At 44.7% G+C, this 22,360-nt stretch overlaps 1 protein-coding gene across 1 annotated transcript in view; it reads right to left on the minus strand.

Annotated features, from left to right (window-relative positions):
* The window catches only part of PDE8A (phosphodiesterase 8A), a 368,631-nt gene extending 348,218 nt beyond the window's left edge, over positions 1-20,413 (minus strand). The window contains exon 1 of the mRNA XM_068275373.1: positions 20,336-20,413. Within this exon, the coding sequence (XP_068131474.1) occupies positions 20,336-20,398 (63 nt within the window). The 5' untranslated portion in view covers positions 20,399-20,413. The remainder of the gene's footprint in view (positions 1-20,335) is intronic.
* Between the last annotated feature and the right edge of the window lie 1,947 nt (positions 20,414-22,360).

Genomic DNA, 22,360 nt, shown 5'->3' on the forward strand with positions numbered 1-22,360 from the left:
ACAATTCTCCCTAATATGTTATAGGTGGAAGGATAGAACCTGAATTATTTAGCTAAAATCTGGGTGGCTACCCACAGCTACTTTGCCTCAGGGAAACCTATGTGCTATGGTGGTTACTTTATCTATCCTTAATTGTATTGTACAGCATCCTACATGATACACCACCAAGGCACTGTGATGTCAATATTCATATACCTATGTCCGTTCCTATTAGCTGTAATGTACATTCTACATCTTATTTGTACCTTTTCTCTTATGCTGTGTAGAAGAATCGACTTTTGTATGCAATGCTGATGTATTACATTGACTATTTACTGTGACCTTTGAAAATATGCCAATAAACGTGTTTTTGGTTTAAAAAAAAAAAAAACCTGTGTTGTGTTACCCTATTTTTCCACAAGGGGCCACAAAAGCAATGAAAATCTATGGAGACTTTCACACTTATTGCAGTCCCTTGCGGTGCACCGGAAGTATCCGTGCGCGTCTATGGGCGACGCACTATGTGTGAAGGACGGAGCGCAGTGCCAAGCAAAGGAGTACATCACTGAGTGGTGGGGGGGCGCTATGCGTATGACCCTGTCCGCGCACTCTGCCGGAGGATCATATGTTTGACTTTTTTTGAATTGTGGTGGGATGCCGCAGGAGCATTGCATCTCCACTGCAATGCCAAAAATACATATAAAGCCGGCCTCGAATACAAAATAAGACTATGGTATTCCAGGAATGTACTGTTTAGGAGTAGGACTATAGATACAGTTGTTTATCTCATCGGTTTATTTTCACATGCTTTGGTAGAGTTGCTCTCAGTGCTCCTACCATTACCACCCAGATATTTCTTACCATGTTCCTGTAAAGCCATATACAAGATTTCTTGCTAGTTCATTACTTTTTCTTTAATGGCCAGCTACTCCCCAAAAAGTACCGCAATAAACTATGGAAATATCTTAGTCACTCTGCTTGACTTTTAGCACTGGTCATGAAGTGCTTGCTTACACAACCCCCACTGCAAGGGAAATATTTTTATTCATGCGACTTGAAAGCTAAAAGATTAATGTGGAACGATACACTTCATTTTTTTTACTATAAGTCATGGAAAAAGATGTGAAATAGTCAGTGTTTGTTGGACTACAACAATGGTGAAGTAATACTTTTTAGTAAATATTTAATTCTTTACTTTATTTAGACTGTGCGGGGGAAATTGTGTACATATTGGCTGCTAACAATGAGAGTGGTTGAGAACAATTTTTTTCAGTACTCTTTTTTTAGAGGTTGGTATGTTCGTATGAGGAACCAGTTTCTTATCTTTAGTTTAGCAATATTACTTTGGGAAAAGGACACAATACAGACAGTCCTGCTAACCAACAACAGTATACTAAGGGTCCATTCGCATATATGCATTGCACTAATGCATGTGTTTATTGCAATGCATTCATGTCTGTCTGACTTGAGTGATGTGGTGAGATATGTGCTAAGTTACATAACTACGTCATTACCAAATCTCTAAGCATGGCCCTGGAGGCTGAAGTTGTTCTAATTGGAAGAATTAGTGTTGTCTCATTTACTCAGAAAATCATTAAGGGTAAATTGGAGGAGGAGTACACTCCAAAGAAAACAAATATACTAGCTAAATTATAAACATATACATTTTATTATTACATTCCACAGTTTAAAAGAAAATAAATTCCAATAAAAGGCACTGTGCCTGCACTGAGGTCGGCCGACCCTCAAACTCACCGCACACCACCACGCATTCATTCATACACACCGGGGATGTTAGATTGGAGTGATCACTCAGTTGAAAAAAACAGGGATACCCATATAAAAACTGCACCGTCAATTTCTCTCAAAAGATAATGTTCCTCATAGAAAAACATAGCCACAGTAATGGTTAGTAAAGCGGTAGCAATCCAAGCAATGCGGCAGGAAACAGGAGAAAGGGAAAAAGGCTCCACTCGCAAGCCAATTCAAAGTAGCGACAAAGTAGCGACATAAGCGGCATGATGTATGTACGAGGATTGTAAACATACTCTACCGGCTCCACGGTGTCAGCATCATGAAACAGTTCCAGTTCAACACTTCCGTGTGTGCTCCAAGTGGACCGGGTAAAGCCGCTGTGAAACTGCCAATGAAAAGCCTCCTGGCTAGTGGTGCTGAGTCCAGGATTCGTAGTGCTGTGGCTTGAGGACTAAGCGTGTCCGATATGTGCAGATCCAAGATGTGCAGAGTGGGAGGTCCACACTATAAGAGGAATGGGGTAGGGAATCCACGCTACGGAGTGCAGCAATGATGCGGTGAAGGTGTAAGGCAGCTGCGGTGGCAGAGGACAGTTCACCCCATGCAGGCCGTGCCGGAACGCCAAGGACCCGACATGTTTCGCCGGTAGACTTCCGGCTTTCTCAAGGGGGCGTGTCAGTCATTCACGTCAATGGGTGCACACTTCCTATTCATACGGGTATTCGGCCAATCAGCGCCTATCGGCCACCCCACCCCGCCCACACGCCCGCAAAACGCGAACGCCATGCGGGCAAATATGGGTAGGAGGCCGGCGGCGCACACAAAAAAACAAAAATATCAAAATGAAAATGTGGATATGGCCTCCAAAGTTTAATCAAGCCCAAAAATAGGGGAAGAGAAAAAGTATTATTCAAAGAAAAAATAAGGGCGACATAGGAACAGGAGTCCATGTCACCTCCTGGGAAGATTCCCTTAAACTTTATAAGTAAGTGCTCAATTCATAAGAACAGAGGCCAGTAATGCATACGGGGCCACAATGCTACGGAAGAGGGGGGGGGAAATCAAACTTCAATCCCACAAAGAGAAGGGGGCACAGTTCAGAAGTGACATCCCAACGACTTAGCGAAGGGAAATGTCACAGGACGCAGAGCACGAGGGGCAGGAAAGACATATTATAGAGGCAGGAATGAGGCGTAGTTCTGTGAGTCATTCAATCCCGGAGGAACAGTGGCCTTTAAATCAAATATCCAGCGTGCCTCACGCTGGAGGGCCAGTCTGTCGAAATCCCAACCACGTATATTGGTGTGAATCCGATCAAGGCCGATTACTCTCAGATTTTTGTACTTGCCCCCATGAACTGTCTTAAAGTGGGATGCCACTGGTGTCAGAGCTTCTGGTTTTTTACTTTTTATTTTGGTGATGTGTTCATTGATACGTCTCCTGAGTTCCCTCTTGGTCTTGCCCACGTAGAACGCCCCACACGGGCAGACCAAGAGGTAAATAACCAGGATGGTATCACAATTCACGAAGTGAGAGAGGGTCCATTTACTCACAGGAACTACACTACTGCAACTGGTGATGTTGGGAGAGCGGAGAGCATGTTACCACTACGCCGGCACAGTGGCGTAGTGGTTAGCACTCTCGCCTTGCAGCGCTGGGTCCCCGGTTCGATTCCCAGCCAGGTCAACATCTGCAAGGAGTTTGTATGTTCTCCCTGTATCTGTGTGGGTTTCCTCCGGGCACTCCAGTTTCCTCTCACATCCCAAAGACATACAGATAAGTTAATTGGCTTCCCCCAAAATTGGCCCTAGACTATGATACATACATTACACGATACACACATAGACATATGACTATGGTAGGGATTAGATTGTGAGCTCCTCTGAGGGACAGTTAGTGACAAGACAATATACTCTGTACAGCGCTGCGGAAGATGTCGGTGCTATATAAATACTAATACTAAATAATAATAATGTGTTGGGGCAAAGTACCTAACTTTTTGGGGGGGCGGGTTACACTACCTTATAATATTTTGGGTTCACACTACCTAATTTTTTTGGGGGACACGTTTTTTCATTACCTATGTTTTTAGGGAACGCAATGCCTATTTATAATTTGGGAGACCCATAACCTCATTATTTTTGGGAGATATAATGCCCGAATATCGGGACACTCGGCCTGTTTATGGGTTGGGGAAGGTATTCTGCCTGATTATGTGTAAGGGTACATGCTGCCTAATTATGTTGTTTAAGAGGACTTGCCATGTTGTTATGTTCTTTGAGGGAACACTCTGCCTAATTATGTTTTTGGGGTTATATCCTGCCTAATTAAGTTTATTAGGGTACATGTGTTTAAGGGGACACTTTATCTAATTATATTGATTGTAAGTTCACAAGGGCAGGGCTATCTCACCCTTTTGTGTCTTAGAATCTGCTATTAATTTTGTAGCTTGCACTCTATTATACATTTTACTCATCGTATTACATTTGTCATTGTAATTGCCAATTCTGTATTTTGTACCAGTGTCTATATTTGATGTACCGTATATCATTGTCTATATCATTATGTACCCCGTGTTTGTTTTCCTCGCTTTGTACAGCGCCACAGAATATGTTGGCACTTGATAAATCAATAGTTATAATAACAATAATAAGTATATGTTTGCAGGGCATATCCTGCCTGCTTGTGTTGTTTGAGGGGAAACTGCTTGATTATGTTGTTTGGGGGTATATCCTAACTAATTATGTTGTGTGGGGTACATGTTGCCCAAGTATGTTGTTTGTGTTGGGGGAATATAGGGCAAGATTTATACTATTGTCCTACAGGCCATCTTTCTTATACCATTTCCATGTGCAGCTCGCTTTCCATGTATGGCACCCTCACCCCCAGCCCCCCCCCTTTCCATGTGCAGCACAGCCCACATTACATGTGCAGCATCTCCCTCTACCATGCACTTTTCCTTTCCAGATACAGCGGTCCCTCTACCATGTTCAGCATGTACACCCAACACAAAATACCTAAGCAGGATATTCTATTCCCCCAACACGGAAGAGGCCATGTTTGCCCCCTTTCCATGTATAACAGTCCCCCTCCCATGTGCAGCTTATCCTATATTCATATGCATTTCCCTCTTTAACCTGCTCCCTCTTTCCATATGTAGAAGCTCCCACCCTCCCCAAGTGCAGCACTGCCCAAATTTGTATTAGAAGTCTCCTTCTATCTCCAGTCTAAGCCTTCTATGGGCAGCAGACCCACTCTTTGATACCCAACCTCTATCTTTGGACAGCGCCCTCCCTAAGATGCAGTCAATATTTGTATTTGGCAAAATCTGACTCCTTGCATTTTTGTTGATCTCTGGTCACAAGCATGTTCTAATTATGTATAAATGATTTAGTCAGTGTTTTCCAATTGTTAAAACTTTCCTCTCCCTGATTTACATTCTGACATTTACCACATGGTGACATTTTTACTGCTGGCAGGTGATGTCAGTGGAAGGAGATACTGCTTGCTTTTTTGGCAGTTGGACCCAGGAAACTGTCAGGACCCTGGTACTGACATCCCACTGTGTAAGGGGTTTCCCCCCAAATATCAGCCATACAGAGCCCCCTGATGATCCGTTTGTGAAAAGGAAAAGATTTCTCATGTAAAAGGGGGTATCAGCTACTGATTGGGATGAAGTTCAATTCTTGATCACGGTTTCTCTTTAAGACAACTGGTTAAGCAGAGCAGAGAAACAACAGAAAGATGATAACAGAGAACCCATGCAAGACCTACATTACACAATTCGTTCTGCACAATTGTGGTTCCACCTGGTCACACATGGTTTATTGTAAATAATCAAGGAAATCTATAATTGCCCAGTACAGTGGGTGTAGTTATAAGTGACTGTATCCATAACTTATCTTTTTCACGCTTCCAAAATCTGATTAGTAAAGATGTACTGTAGGCAAATATACAGTAAACATCAGTTAATCCAGTTATGTACTTAAAGCATGGCGAAATCATGGCAGATAAACCACTGCTGTGTTTTGTAATATCTAGCGGTGGTCAAAGTTAAAGCAAACCTGTGAGTTTTGGAAATTAAAAAGTTGGATACTTACCTTCGGGGGGAGGGAAGCCTCTGGATCCAATAGAGGTCTCTCATGTCCTTCTCCAGACCCCTTCTAGATGCCGGGACCCCCTGGATCTTCGTGGCTGCGCTGCAATAAGTGAATGAGCATGACCACACAGTAGCACTGACCCGCAAGGGCTTGTCAACAGGTCCAAACGTTGGAACGGCCTGATGGAGGTGGATGAGGGAATCATCTGAATTATCCAAAGGCTTCCTTCTATTGAGGTAAGAACCCATTTGGGGAACTTTTTTTTTCGCTACAGGTACACTTTTAGGTGGCCACACACACCATACAATTTTTAAATTTCTTTTCAATTAATAAAATTACATCAATTTTTCTAATTGTACCATTTCAAAAATCTGACCAATGTATCACACACATGTATTACATTTTCCCCCCAATTAAAAAAAAAAAAAGATTGAAAACTAAATACAATTGTTTGGGACTATAAATCAATAAAATTATAACTTACCCTATACCATAACTATAACTATGACAACCTACCCTAACATAACTATGTTATGGTATAGGATAGGTTGTCATTTTATTGATTCACTAGGTGACCTAAGCCCGTTCAAACACGGGCTCTAGGTCTCTTCAAACCGCCGCCACCTGTCAGTGCGCATGCGTGAGTACCCGTCTGCCGCACGCGCACCTGTCTGCCCGGCTCCCTGGCCCCGTCCTTGTGATGATTTGCTCAGCTGCCTGGGCAGGCAGCCAGCCTTTTGACCATTGTGTAGGTTTGCATGCTGCAGGACTCTGGAAAGAAGAGCTTCTGTCAGTTTTGCAGCTTGTGCTTGCAGAGGAATTTGCATACGTTGTCATGCAAATTGCCTGGCCACATTCATTGGAGGCGTGTACTATAAGTACTATGTCTTTCCCACAATGCTTGGCTGTTCATAAGGATTTCGTCCAATGTAACACTCCTGGTGGGGTGTCAGCCTTGCTCTCTGTTTGAACATCAGCTTAGAGTAATTCCTGAATCTGCGCTAGGCAGATTTCCCTAGTGCAGTTAGGATTGTATTATCTGTGTTGCCTGTTCCAGGGGCAAACGCAGGATTTTTAAGGGGGGGGTTCCTGAAAGGTCCAGAAGCACGTATGTCCCAGAGTGCTTCCGAATACAGGTGGCTCCATACTGCCCATGCACAAAAGTGCGCTGGCGTATTACGGAGCTGCCTATCTTTGGAAGTACTCAAGGACACGAGTGTTTCTGAGGGCTTCTGGTAGCAGCAAATGTGAACGGGGTACAGCGCTGGAACAACTCCCCGAGAGAGGAACGGGAGATAGACTTAGTTTGGACAATTCAGTGGAATATGCTACATAGTGTCACATAGCGCAAGCGATAGCCATATGATGCAGGGATATATGCATCTGCGGAAGATGGCGGCGCTATATAAATACTAAATAATAATATTTTGCCTCACCAGGATTGCACTTTTATTTAGCTTTCCTGTATGACAAGAAGACACAGCCAGCTCTAGGGGAAGAGGGAAACAAAGGTAAATGAAGGAGGCTGGTGCACACCAAGAGTGCTTCTGAGCGTTTTTCAAATCAACAGTGATTTGAAAAGCGCTTGGCTAATGTTACCCTATGTGGGTGTTCCCACAGCAGCGTTGTGATTTTTTCAAAATCGCAGGTATACTGCATGTAGCATGTTTTTGAGCAATTCATTCAAAAATCGCTCTGAAAATCACTTCACAAAATCACACTCACAAATTGCTAGCGATTGCTATTGTCATTTTGGCGTTGCACTAGCCCAGAGAGAGGAGTGGAGAAATTGAGAATAGCCTGAGATGGAGCAGAGAACTTATCTGTATTGCAGTCCCACATCAGACAGGCTACTTGCCTGTAATCGGACTCCTGTCCCTGTCAGTCTCTCACACAAGTCAGAAAGAAGCCCTCCTGGAGTCTAGGGACTGTCAAAAACTTTTCAGCTTGTTAAACACCTTACCCACACATGCAGTCATTATAACAATGGGGAGAGACCAGACAGATGTTTGCCCACGGACCCTGAGTCCAGGCAAGCTCTGCATCATGCTGTGCATATTTACCAGCTTGCCTGCACTCTAATTTCATCATGTCGTTCACTTCTGTGCTGTGGAGAGTCCAGGACTCCATAACCAACATTCTCTCACTGCAGGCTGCATCTTCTTGTGAGGGTTGTGAGGGAAGCTCGGCTGCCTCTCTCATTCTATTAGCTGGAGGGAAGCACCAGAAGTAAGAAGGGAGGGAGAATGAGGCTGTTTATATTATGCGGGCTTCCCTGGCTGAATACACAGCTCAGTGCAGGGGGGAGGTTCCAGACACCCGGAACAGCCCCCTCAGTTCGCCAGTGTGTTCTGTCTTGTCTTGCCTGTTGCCATTGTCCTGTCCCTATGGTGGTTGACAGGAAATGGTTCTGATCTCTGTTCCTGGAGTATAGCTGGTGCAGCGATTGCTACCAGCTATCTCTTCTGTTCTGTCTCCTGGGATCGCACTAGCTACTTTTTGCTAGCGCTGGGGATCCTTCTGTTCTGTCTCCTGGGATCGCGCTAGCTACTTTTCGCTAGCGCTGGGGATCCTTCTGTTCTGTCTCCTGGGATCGCGCTAGCTACTTTTCGCTAGCGCTGGGGATCCTCCTGTTCTGTCTCCTGGGATCGCGCTAGCTACTTTTCGCTAGCGCTGGGGATCCTTCTGTTCTGCTACTCTGTACCTGGATCGCGCTAGCCACTTTTCGCTAGTGCTGTGGATCCTATCTCTCGCTTGTCCCTGTTTTCATGTGTCTGTCTTATCTGCTACGACTGCTTGCTGGAGGCTCGGTGAGGTAACCGTTAAGCAAGCGTTCGCGTCCTCTGTTTCATGTTTGTCTGTCGATGGTTAGTTAGGCGTGCTTGTCTCTATTGTGCTTATCACGTGGAGACCGCGCATAACCGCGTGCACTGTTCCGAATGAGTGCGGTGTTCGCGGTTAGCTAGCGTTTGTTGTTTTCCGCATCTTCTCATTATATTATTTACTGTGCCTTTGCTACCCTCGTATTCTGTCCTGATTTGCCTTGTGTCACGTCTGGCGATCGCACCACTCGCGATCGCGTTCCTATTTCATATCTGCTGTTGTGTGTGCGCGGTCGCGGGGTGGCGACTGGATTGGCGCACACACATACAACCTGTCCCTTTGCTCGTCCTCATTCGCAATCGCCTCTCTTGCGATTGCGTTCTGCGCTTCGTACAATTCCTGTCTGGCATTTGTGGAGGTACAGAGGATTGGTTCCTCTGCACTCCCCAGCGCCATCTGCCGACAGGAATTTCCCTCTATAGGTGCGTAGCACCTTTTGCTGGGTGCCTGCAATCACACGCTTGTGGAGGATTTCCGCCGTGTCAGCGCACGCGTTGTGCGCTGATCACGGAGAAAGTTCCACAATCGTTACAGTATGAACAGCCCAACCCAAAACCCCAGTGTAGACGGAATTTCTGATTTGTACGATTTTGTCGAGTTTGGGTCCTGTGTCTTTAAGAGCTTTAAAAGGCTAAATTCAGAGACCAAGGCGGAATTTCTTTCTGAATGTGTGAGGTTTTGTCTGAATCCCACCTTTCAGATTTCTGATCCGTCCACGTCGGCTCTTCTGTTTGCCTATGTGCTCTTAAAAGACGATTTGTTCACCTGGGCATATAATCTGTTAAAAATCTATTCTTGGAATGGTAATCTGTATCAGTTGCTTGCAGAGATATTCTCTCACTGGTTTAAACTGCCTGGCTTACCACCTGCTCTGATTTGAGTGTGTAGCTGCTGATAAGTCAGCTGATCTTTCCCTTCCATGCAAAACTTTTCAGTATGACAATCAGTTCAATGTGTCTGTTGCCACTTCAGGTTTTAAACAGCAGACATGCAAAGTGGCTAAAAAGAGAAAGACTAAAAAACGCAAGCATCGGAATAAAACACTCCCTATTGATGTTTGTAAAGATGTTGTTCAATCTCCAGGTTTTTTGCCCCAATCCAAAGCTTATGTGGATCCTGCTGTAGGTAGGATCGCACACTATATTAAAGCAGTTAAAAAATCTGTTCTTGTTCCTGAACTCCACCCCTATGGAGATTATCTGGATACTGGCCTGTTTGAACCCCCATTTGCTTCCTGGGATATTGGGGCCTTGCTGGAAGAATTCGATTTTGATTGGAAAGCCTTTTGCGATTTTTACATCGCAAAAAGCGAAGATGTCTTGAATGCTTGTCTTGACTCTATGTACCTTCTGATTGATTCCGATGAATGTGACAAGGATGATGTGGATCTGGTGATCTATGTATGGCAAACGATTTTGGATGAGTTGCACACACACCAACCAATTGATTCCAATAAAGAGACATCGTTGTCGGATGATTGTTCCTGCCTTTCTGGGGTAAAGCATGTGAGTCTTGACTTTGTGCAATCTGAAATGAATGAGTGTGCCGCTGTGGTTGATTCCTGTGCGAATCCTGAAGGATTCGCTCCTGACAGTGTGCAGTTTGAATCTGTGCGATCTGATGCCTGTTTCTCGGATGTTCCTGCAGATTGTGATCGGCATGAGTCTGCCGGTTTCCTCAAAGATGTGTGGGATCCTTTGTCATTTAGAAACAGATCTTTGAGATCTTCCGTCTGTGACCCTGCTATGGGGAAAATTTCTCGACTATGCAGCGTCAAAAGTAAAATTATTATGCCTAATAAAGTTTATCCTGTTGATGTCGCCATTTCTTCTGCAAATGAGTCTCTGTCTCACCCTGTTCACACCTGTAAGGGCCCATTGCCTGGGGACAGTTGCTCCAGCGTTTCGGTCCTAGATGCCTTGCAGTCTGCTCCGCAGATCGCGGAGGTTTGCGCTATAGAAGCGTCAGTTTCACAACCTAAAGTGAATTTTGATTCGCAGGTTTTGCGTTCTGATTCCTCGGATTCGACATTGTTAGCCGAATCTAAGAGTGAGACAGCGCTTCGGTTTTGCGAATCTGATGCTGAACCCTCTTTGCCTTATTCAGAGACGCTTTCTCTGAACCTGCCCTGTACCATGAATAAAAACATGTTTTCCTTTCACACTGACGTTTGTGAGCCCCTTTCTTGCTCTGAGGGAAGTTCTGACTCTCCACCCTGTACTCTGGATGAGTCAATATTGCCTTGTACAATATCTCCTGCCCTGCCCCTAGAGGCTCGTCTAAAGTATTGCTGCTATTTTTACCTGTTTTTCTGCAGTTTTGGAGTTACAAGCTAGTTTGACTGCCACACAGAATTCTGGGTACAGTGAGAATGAAGTTAGGGAGTCAGTGTGTGTTCCAGTAAATATACCTGTACATTCCCCTCATGATGATGAGATCCAGTCTCAGGTTATGGTGGAACCATTCCTGGGACATCTGCCCTGTCCACAAAATAAAGTTCCAGTTTTGCCCTGTAACATGGATAGTTCAGAATCCTTCCTAGAAAACTTGAAAAATGATGTTCCTGAGGTCTTGTTTGATGTTCTGGAGGTCCCCGAGTTCCTCCCAAAGGGTGCAGAACTTGTAGGAGATGTCTCCTGTCCCCCAAGTCCTTCTGAGGTGTTGCCCTCTTCCGTAGGCATTGCTGCCTTGCTGGCTACCTTTTCAGCTCTGGTGGAGCTTCAGTCATGTGTAGTCAATGATGATATTGCAGTCACAGAAATTTCCGAATTTGAATCTGAGTCTTCTTTTGAAAGTCCAGTGCTTGAGACCAATGCTCGTGATGATTCTCTGCCCGGTCCTGGTTTTGGTTTCCTCGTGCCGGACTCTGAGGTTGGCAGTTCCCCGACATGTCCTGAGGTTTCTCCTGTGCTGGTGTACCCCAGTGTGCTCTGTGACCCAGAAAGTCCAAGTGTGCCTCGGTTACCAGCATACTCAGATGCTTCCTCATGGAGACATGTTCTGATTTAGCCTGCCTGCTTGCATGCCCAGAAGTGGTCCCTGAAAGTCTTGATCTTGATGGGTGTCCTCGTAATTCTGAATCCGGAATTGTCATTGGTTCCATGGGGGTTCTTGGTAATTCTCCATGTGAGCCTGGTGATTGTTCTGCCCTCTTGGGATCTCTGTGGAGCTTAAAAAGGTTCTGGGAGATTCCGGGAGAAATTTTGCTTGGTCCCCTGGATAAGATCAACGATGGCTTTTGTGTTGTAAGGGACACTTCGAACAGGTATTGTGGCAGGTTTGGTATTTTCAGACGCTCCTTGGAAGGTGGTGGGTATTGTCTGGAGGGTGTCGATGGCTTCTTCTCTGGCGGTCACAGTCCTGATGGGTGTTATACTGAGACTGGTAGTACTGATGGGCATGTTTCGGTGGCTTCTGTTTCCGATGAGGTCGGTTTCAGGTGGACTGACTCTGGAATTGGACCTTGTCGGGCTGCCCCGACCTTCATGAGTCTTCAGTTTGAGTCTGTTGCTAATAGCAGTTTTGAGGGTCGTCTGGAATTCGACCCTGGAGGGGGGGGGATACTGTGATGATTTGCTCAGCTGCCTGTGCAGACAGGCAGCCTTTTGACCATTGTGTAGGTTTGCATGCTGAAGGACTCTGGAAAGAAGAGCTTCTGTCAGTTTTGCAGCTTGTGCTTGCAAAGGAATTTGCATACGTTGTCATGCAAATTGCCTGGCCACATTCATTGGAGGCGTGTACTATAAGTACTATGTCTTTCCCACAATGCTTGGCTGTTCATAAGGATTTCGTCCAATGTAACACTCCTGGTGGGGTGTCAGCCTTGCTTTCTGTTTGAACATCAGCTTAGAGTAATTCCTGAATCTGCGCTAGGCAGATTTCCCTAGTGCAGTTAGGATTGTATTATCTGTGTTGCCTGTTCTGTCTTGTCTTGCCTGTTGCCATTGTCCTGTCCCTATGGTGGTTGACAGGAAATGGTTCTGATCTCTGTTCTTGGAGTATAGCTGGTGCAGCGATTGCTACCAGCTATCTCTTCTGTTCTGTCTCCTGGGATCGCACTAGCTACTTTTTGCTAGCGCTGGGGATCCTTCTGTTCTGTCTCCTGGGATCGCGCTAGCTACTTTTCGCTAGCGCTGGGGATCCTTCTGTTCTGTCTCCTGGGATCGCGCTAGCTACTTTTCGCTAGCGCTGGGGATCCTTCTGTTCTGTCTCCTGGGATCGGGCTAGCGCTGGGGATTCTTCTGTTCTGCTAGCGCTAGCCACTTTTCGCTAGTGCTGTGGATCCTATCTCTCGCTTGTCCCTGTTTTCATGTGTCTGTCTTATCTGCTACGACTGCTTGCTGGAGGCTCGGTGAGGTAACCGTTAAGCAAGCGTTCGCGTCCTCTGTTTCATGTTTGTCTGTCGATGGTTAGTTAGGCGTACTTGTCTCTATTGTGCTTATCACGTGGAGACCGCGCATAACCGCGTGCACTGTTGCGAATGAGTGCGGTGTTCCCGGTTAGCTAGCGTTTGTTGTTTTCCGCATCTTCTCATTGTATTATTTACTGTGCCTTTGCTACCCTCGTATTCTGTCCTGATCTGCCTTGTGTCACGTCTGGCGATCGCACCTCTCGCGATCGCGTTCCTATTTCATATCTGCTGTTGTGTGTGCGCGGTCGCGGGGTGGCGACTGGATTGGCGCACACACATACAACCTGTCCCTTTGCTCGTTCTCATTCGCAATCGCCTCTCTTGCGATTGCGTTCTGCGCTTCGTACAATTCCTGTCTGGCATTTGTGGAGGTACAGAGGATTGGTTCCTCTGCACTCCCCAGCGCCATCTGCCGACAGGAATTTCCCTCTATAGGTGCGTAGCACCTTTTGCTGGGTGCCTGCAATTACACGCTTGTGGAGGATTTCCGCCGTGTCAGCGCACGCATTGTGCGCTGATCACGGAGAAAGTTCCACAATCATTACAGTCCTCCTTTCCCAACGGCTGTCCGTGCTGCACACATGTGCAGTAGCAAAAAAACACGGACACAGGGACATCATGACACAGGGACAGTAAGGACCCGTTTCCACTGGAGCGGAAACTGCTGCGAATTGCGCGGGGAAACTCTGCCATAGGGAACTATGGCGCCGCCGGCCCCATCGCTTACCCTAGTGATTCGGCCGACACTGGCCACAGATTTCGCGCGGGAGGCTGCGAATCCCATAGCCGTGCATGGCGCGGCTTCTGGGATTCGCCTGCGATCCGGCACACCCGGAAGTGCCGTCGCGCGTCTCACTGACGCGTGCGGCAACAAGTGGAAACGGGCCCTTAGGGTTTTTTTATATTGGATAGACCCAAGCAATCGTATTTAGTTTTCAATCTTTTTTTCATAATTGGGGAAAAATGTTATACATGTGTGTGATACATTGATCATAGTTACATAGTTAGTTTGGTTGAAAAAAGACATTCATCAAGTCCAACCGGGAAAAATAAGTAAGATAAATAAGTACGCATTAGGTATCTTTCTCTCCTGCACCCTCTCATCGAAGTCAGAAAATAGGCACAGGAGCCGCCTTGGAAAGAAAGCACCGCCTAGGCACCCATTATAAAAGCGATTAGTGGCAATGAAGGGAAACTTGGGGGCACGGAGAGGCCTGATAAAATCGTGGATGCCAAGGCTTCTTGTTATGCAAATTGTGGCATTACATAGCGGGCGTTGAGCATTGACCCAGGGGAAGGCAAAAAAGCCCTTACAAGGCTTAGGCCAATTAACCTTTAAAGCGGAATATAACCCTGCATTTCAACTTTGCTCTAAAATATTATTTACAGCATATTATATGCAAAAAGCATTTTTTTTTTACTAGACCAGCATTGGAAGGGTTAAACACAGACGTTTCAAGTTCCTGGAGAGATATGCAGAAGTTCAGATTGTTACATTCTATGTATCTATTGATAAACAGTTACACACTCTTTGGCAGTCCTCCAAGCTCCTTCTCAGTCAGAGAGATGAGTCATTCAACACTTAGATACATTTCTGTAAACAAAATGTATCTCTTTTCAGCTTCGGATGCGTCTGCAGAAATCTAAAGGAACTTTAAAGCCCTGTGTAACCCTTCCAATGCTGGTCTAGTAAAAAAAAAAAATGCTGGTTGCATAGAATATACTGTAAATAATGTTTTAGAGCAAAGTTGAAATGCAGGGTTATATTCCGCTTTAAGGAGAACAAAATCCTTCCCAACTCCAGGTGGCAGTCAGATAAAATATCTGGATCAACTTTGCTGGAAAGTAACTAGAAATTATAGCCACGGATGTCCTTCAATGCAAAGAAAGAATCCAAACCTCTTTTAAATGCAGATATAGAATTGTCATAACCACTTCCTGTGTAAAATATTCCACATATGCTTGGCATTGAATATGGGTGTTTAACTTGTTATCAACCAGTTTTCCCAAGTTCTTCTCCCCAACTTTAAGCCATGTATCATATTTGTTGCTTTACCATTGGCACATCCAATGTGCATGACCTTTATCTACATGAAATTTCATCTGCCATCTGTCTGCCCATATAGCCATGCTTTTGAGATCCAGTTGTAAAATGTCACTATCCTCCTTAGTGTTTATAATGCTGCTTAATTTTGTATTGTCTGCAAAGATGGCAACATTACTCAGTATTCCATCCACTAGATCCCGAATAAATGGATTAAAAATGATTGGACCTAGTACTGCTGACCCTTGTGGGACCCCACTGTTAACAGCTAATTTTTCATAAAAGTGTATCAGAAAAATTCACCACTTCAGATCTTTCAAAAAAAAAATTGGAAAATTAGATTTCTCAAACAAGTTAATAAAATGCTTTAAATTTTTCTGTGCAACTGATGGTTCATCCAATTGCTGTAATTGCTCTATGCTGTTATTCTCTGTGCAACTGATGGTTCATCCAATTGCTGTAATTGCTCTATGCTGTTATTCTCCTGCTCCCAATCACGCGACATACCTTGGTAGCTGGAGGATGACAGCATAGAGTGTATGCTTGCTGGGAAGAAGAGGAGACCCGATGCATGACTTGAGCAGGTAAATATTACAGTGCTCCGCTGTGCTTACCCTACAAAAAGAGGGAGGAGGAGGAGTAGGCCCCAAAGCTCCTGGGCTGCCTGCCCACAGGGAGGATAGGATTAGGGGATAAATATTGGTATGCAGTGTTCAGGTAGGTTGTTGTTAGGCATCGGTAGAAGGTGGGTTACTGTGAGAAGAGGGTTAGGTGATAAATATGGGAATGCGGTGTTGGGGTAGGTTGGTGTTAGGTATCAGTGGAGGGAGGGTTACTGTGAGAAGAGGGTTAGGTGATAAATATGGGCATGCTGTGTTGGGGTAGGTTGGTGTTAGGCTTCTGTAGAGGGAAGGTTACTGTGAGAAGAGGGTTAGGTGATAAATATGGGCATGCTGTGTTGGGGTAGGTTGGTGTTAGGCATTGGTAGAGGGGGGGTTACTGTGAGAAGAGGGTTAGGTGATAAACATGGGCATGCAATGTTGAGGTAGGTTGGTGTTAGGCATCAGTGGAGGGAGGGTTACTGTGAGAAGAGGGTTAGGTGATAAATATGGGCATGCTGTGTTGGGGTAGGTTGGTGTTAGGCATTGGTAAAGGGAGGGTTACTGTGAGAAGAGGGTTAGGTGATAAATATGGGCATGCGGTGTTGGGGTAGGTTGGTGTAAGGCATCTGTAGAGGGAGGGTTAGTGTAAGAAGAGGGTTAGGTGATAAATATGGGCATGCTGTGTTGGGGTAGGTTGGTGTTAGGCATTAGTAGAGGGAGGGTTACTGTGAGAAGAGGGTTAGGTGGCATAGTGGTTAGGGCTCTTGCCTTGCAACGCTGGGTCTGTGGTTTGAATCCCAGCCAGGTCAACATCTGCAAGGAGTTTGTATGTTCTACCCGTGTCTGTGAGGGTTTTCTTCGGGCACTCCGGTTTCCTCCCACATCCCAAAAACATATAGATAAGCTAATTGGCTTCCCCCTAAATTGGCCTAGACTATGATACATACACTACATGATACATACATAGACATATGACTATGGTAGGGACTAGATTGTGAGCCCCTCTGAGGGACAGTTAGTGACAAGACAATAAACTCTGTACAGCGCTGTGTAATATGTCAAATACTTGAATAAATAAATAAATAATGCAGTGCTGGGGTAGGTTGGTGTTAGGCATCTGTAGAGGGAGAGTTAGTGTAAGAAGAGGGTTAGGTGATAAATATGGGCATGCTGTGTTGGGGTAGGTTGGTGTTAGGCATTAGTAGAGGGAGGGTTACTGTGAGAAGAGGGTTAGGTGGCATAGTGGTTAGGGCTCTTGCCTTGCAACGCTGGGTCTGTGGTTTGAATCCCAGCCAGGTCAACATCTGCAAGGAGTTTGTATGTTCTACCCGTGTCTGTGAGGGTTTTCTTCGGGCACTCCGGTTTCCTCCCACATCCCAAAAACATATAGATAAGCTAATTGGCTTCCCCCTAAATTGGCCTAGACTATGATACATACACTACATGATACATACATAGACATATGACTATGGTAGGGACTAGATTGTGAGCCCCTCTGAGGGACAGTTAGTGACAAGACAATAAACTCTGTACAGCGCTGTGTAATATGTCAAATACTTGAATAAATAAATAAATAATGCAGTGCTGGGGTAGGTTGGTGTTAGGCATCTGTAGAGGGAGAGTTAGTGTAAGAAGAGTGTTAGGTGATAAATATGGGAATGCGGTGCTGGGGTAGGTTGGTGTTAGGCATCAGTGGAGGGAGGGCTATTGTGAGAAGAGGGTTAGGTGATAAACATGGGCATGCAGTGTTGGGGTAGGTTGGTGTTAGGCATCAGTGGAGAGAGGGTTACTCTGAGAAGAGGGTTAGGTGATAAATATGGGCATGCGGTGTTGGGGTAGGTTGGTGTTAGGCATCAGTAGAGGGAGGGTTAGTGTGAGAAGAGGCTTAGGTGATAAATATTGACATGCGGTGTTGGGATAGGTTGGTGTTAGGCTTCAGTAGAGGGAGGGTTTATGTAAGAAGAGGGTTAGGTAATAAATATGGGCATTGGGGTAGGTTGGTGTTAGGTATCAATAGAGGAAGGGTTACTGTGAGAAGAGGATTAGGTGATAAAAATTGGCATGCTTTGTTAGGGTAGGTTGGTGTTAGGCTTCAGTAAAGGGAGCTTTACTGTGAGAAGAGGGTTAGGTGATAGCAAAAGATATGGTAAAAATGAATTGGAATTAGCCACTGCCCAGTGGTAGAATATCAGTAATTTTACCAATATTCTACTAATGGCTTTCCCTGTCGCCCTTTTTACATGTATGCCCTGAGCCACCCAGCATCCACTGTTTTGTGGGAACAGACTATGTACCAGTAAGGTATTTGAAGCCTTTAAAATACTAACGACTGTATGACTTACCTAGGTCACACAGCTGCAGTCTGTAGCAGGTGACAATCTGTACTCAGCTTCATGAGACACATCCTGTTGTGTCACCTGTGCTGCATTAAAACAACTAAACTAAGCTTAGGGCAAATCACTTAAGCTAATTGTCCCAGAACTAGTGTGTCATGATTTTCCTAGATAAAATCAAACACATGTCATATTTTGTTTGAGATGACAAATTACAGTGTTACTCAGGAAAGGCTTGGTCTCTAGGTGGACCTATATATCCTTAAAGCCAGCGGGGCAACTAATCCACATCGCTTCTGGGTAACCCATACTTATCCCATCTTTCTGTCCTCTAAATGCAGTCACATGACCTTCCAAATTATAGCTGTAAGATTGCTGTTGACTTCCAAAGGTTTCCTAGCACCTACCACATTGTGCTGGCAGATCCTGTTGTCAAGATGTTAGCAGTACAGAGCTCAGCAGTAAAAATAAATCCTTACTCCATATGGTTACTTGACTCTTCCTAGCCTGTGCTGCTGTCTCCAGGCAGCTAGGACTGACATAGTCCATAAGGCAATGCAAACCGAGATTCTGTAGCATATAGCAAACAGTTCACTGCTCTGGCTACAGCAGCCTGAAATGTGATTGGTTGCTAAGTGTTGCTGCATTTTTCACATCATCCCAGATTTTTATACTGTACAAGCGCGGAGAAATCCCTAATGTACACTTGTCATATGTTCCTGTTTTCCAGGTTCCAAGGATCGAAAGGTTCATCTGTCCCTGGAATGTTTGTCCCTGGAAATTTTTCTGGTGGTAGAGACTGTCCAGCTTTATAGAAAACTGAATGTAAAAACAAATGTATATTTCTCCTGCGTTCATTTGTGTTGTGTATTGAACGGCATTCTACAGATGCTGCTATATACTGTAAATCAATAAGAATTCTATTTTTCAGTTTATCCCAGTATACTAATAATACAGTAATATCCCACATCACACTTGGGTATACAGATTTCTGTTGTCCTAAAGCTCACGGTATGCAGAGAGATTTTAATTAAATCATTTGAACAAATCATTTCAATCTGAAGGCATGTCTGGCGCAGTTTCATGTCAATGAGTTCTTTTTAAGAAATGAAAATAAAAAAAATTCTGACGCTACAGTCAAAACACGAGTTAACTTCAGATCAAAATTTGTCAATGTGACAGATTTGTGAAACAATCAATGCTCATACACCATCTGTTGTACCATGGTGGCTCTGTGCAAGCCATTTCCTGCAGATTATATTGTGATTGCCATGGGCGTAGCAATCACCCCTGCGACCCCACCGCCATTGCAGGGGGGCCTGGAGGATTTGGGGGCACCTTCTCCTCCCTCTCCCCTACTGCAAGTTCAACCAATTAGCAAAAAAAAAATTGTTTGCTCAGAAAAACTGTGTGCAGGAGCATGTGTCATTTTTTCTCTGCTTGCAGACATTCCTAAACAGCAGAAGACTCTCTGCTGCCATTCGCCGGCTCCCAATCATGTGATCTGCAAGGGGTACGGAGACAAGAGGGGGCCCATGCTATCATTTTTGCAGAGGGGGCTGTTCAGTCTAGTTACGCCACTGGCGATTGCCCTAACATTTTATCTGTCCATGTATTGCCTAACAATCATAGTGGGGCATTGCGGCGTAACGGATGCACTGTAATATGGAAAGTCACCCTGCACTACAAAACCTATGCGACATTCATAGTGTGTCCCAAGCGATCTAGCGACATGTGGCATGCACTGCATGCAATGCGTTACCGCAGAATTGGGGCGTTAACAGTGACAGTGAAGCATATTTTTAATTGACGTATGCTTCACTTTATGCGACCACTGCAAATATAGACCTAGAAACAGCAATATTGTGATATTTTATCCCTGCAACAAGGATTCCCTGCAAATCACTTTAAAAATGTTGACAACTGTGACAATCCTAGGCAAGTTTTGTACTGCAAGCCAGCAATCACACTGTCCACTTGCCTGCATCTGCCCTGCAACATGCAGCATTGCTGTCAGTCATATAAGTCATTAGGAACAGCAGTCTGTATGGTTGGTGTTGTGTATGTTACACAGCCCCATCACCCTGTTTGTAATTAGCTTGAATGACACTCCAGAGGCATTCATCAGTGCCCATATATGGATTGCAGATCTATGCGTCACTGTGCATTAACAAATGAAAGACAAAATAAATACATTAAAAAGGTAGCATCATTCTTTGGCTTCTTACCTGGCGCACAGGACCGTTGTGCAACCGACAGCCTCCTAAACTTTTCACCTTCTTCCACTCCATCGCTTTGGTGTTTTTTTTTTCCTTGCAGCGGATACTGCAGGGATTATCCCTCTGGCATTTAGACAGAAGTATAAAGCCAAGCCATGAAACGGGTGGGAAAAGAGAGAATAATAAGCATTCACGGTATCCAAGAGCGCAGAATCATGTCTGTGATATCTATCAGGCTTCCCTGTCTGTTGCTGCCTGCTAAAGAACTAGGCAATCAGTAACCTGCTACCCAGCCAGCCCCGCAGCTCTGACAGCTCCTATAAACGACAGACTGCCAAGAGATCTCAGTCCACTATATTCCACATCAACACTGTCTCTTGTAGTGCTGACAGAATACTTGCTTTCTACAGAAAAAAAAAAAAAACTTGACAGACCAGTGTTAATTCAATTTTGTAGCCACTCCCTCATCTCTCACTGCTTGCCTAGATCATAAAAACCAGAGGCAAAGTCACCAAGCAACCAGATTTCACGTCATACCAGCAATAAAGTCAGCAGCTCCTTTTCAATGTATTACCTGGTTGCTGAGTGTAAAGCTCAGACCTGCTGTTCTCTTATCCGCCTGATAAGCATGTAGTGAGAGAACATTTCTTCTCTTTACAAGAAACAGCCTCTATCTTTATGTCACATGTATGAGAGCTGTCAAATGTTTACGACTCTGTATGGAGGTGTGTCTCCATTGTTGGACTGTGATCCCCCATGCTTGCTTGGGCTCAGCATAGGCTGTGAATTACATCCAGTGCACTATCGATACTGGAATTAGACTCTGGACTTTATGATATACTCTATAAAATGGACTAGACTTATGCTTCAAGATAATGTACTGTATGTGTTGATACTGTAGGCCATAGGTTCTCAACTAGAAAAACATACCCTGGGGGTAGAATCATGAAGGGACTTCTTTTCTTGTTACATTTATCACAGCAGCTTAGAAAAGCAGGTTACTAGTTCAGTTACAGTATAGAGAGCTGGACACACTGAAGAATGTTGTAGTGGGCCTAGAGCCTAGGTTCTCAATGTGTGGTACATGTACCCCAGGGGGTACTACTGATGGTTCCAGGGGGTACTACTGATGGTTCCAGGGGGTACTCGGGCTTGATTTACTTCACCAAGAATAACCAACTTAGAATTTTAGAAAATGCTATTTAAACAACACCAAATTAGCATTTTAGCTAATTAAAAGCAATAGTAAATGCTTGGAAATTGTTTAGAACCAATTATCATGTACTACGATTAAATATATATTGGTCAAGGGGTACTCATGATAATGTTTACTATGCTAGGGGGTACTTGGGGAGTACGGGATTTTAAAAGAGGTACATAACAAGGATATGTTGAGAAACAATGGCCTAGAGGACCCGGAAAGCCATCTACATTTAAAAGCATGCAACGTACGGGTAGATATTCTCAAAACCAGTGCAAGGAAAACTGGAGCAGATGTCCAACACTAGGATTCAAACAGTGGCATAGCTAAGGAGCTATGGGCCCCGGTTCAAGTTTTACATTGGGCTCCCCAAGCACTCTATACATAACAATTGATATGTGCACCAAAACCTGCTGAGGACAACCACTGTGTCAAAGGTGCAAGAAGTAGACGGGGAACAGATTGTTAATCATTATCATCATTCAAAGTGTTTATAGAAGTGATCATTACAAGCACAGGACCAATAAAGAGCTAATATTGACGTTGAGGGAGGGCCCTACGCACCGAGGGCCCCGGGCGGTCGAGACCTCTGCAACCCCTTTTGCTCCACCACTGGATTCAACAACTGTTCTACTCCTGCATCTGTTTTACATCAGATTTGCACTTATTCTTCTTGTGTTGTTTTTGATAAATCTGCCCTAGCGTAGTTATTATTTTAGGTTGTATTGGCCTACATCAGCCCAAAGTAGGATTTTTCATTGACTGTAAATGTAGGTATTCTTGTGAGACACGAGCCTGGCCCAGATGCAATTAACTTTTTCTCTCGCGTTTTC

The sequence above is a fragment of the Hyperolius riggenbachi genome, chromosome 3 (assembly GCF_040937935.1).
Source record: "Hyperolius riggenbachi isolate aHypRig1 chromosome 3, aHypRig1.pri, whole genome shotgun sequence".
Classification (NCBI taxonomy): domain Eukaryota; kingdom Metazoa; phylum Chordata; class Amphibia; order Anura; family Hyperoliidae; genus Hyperolius; species Hyperolius riggenbachi.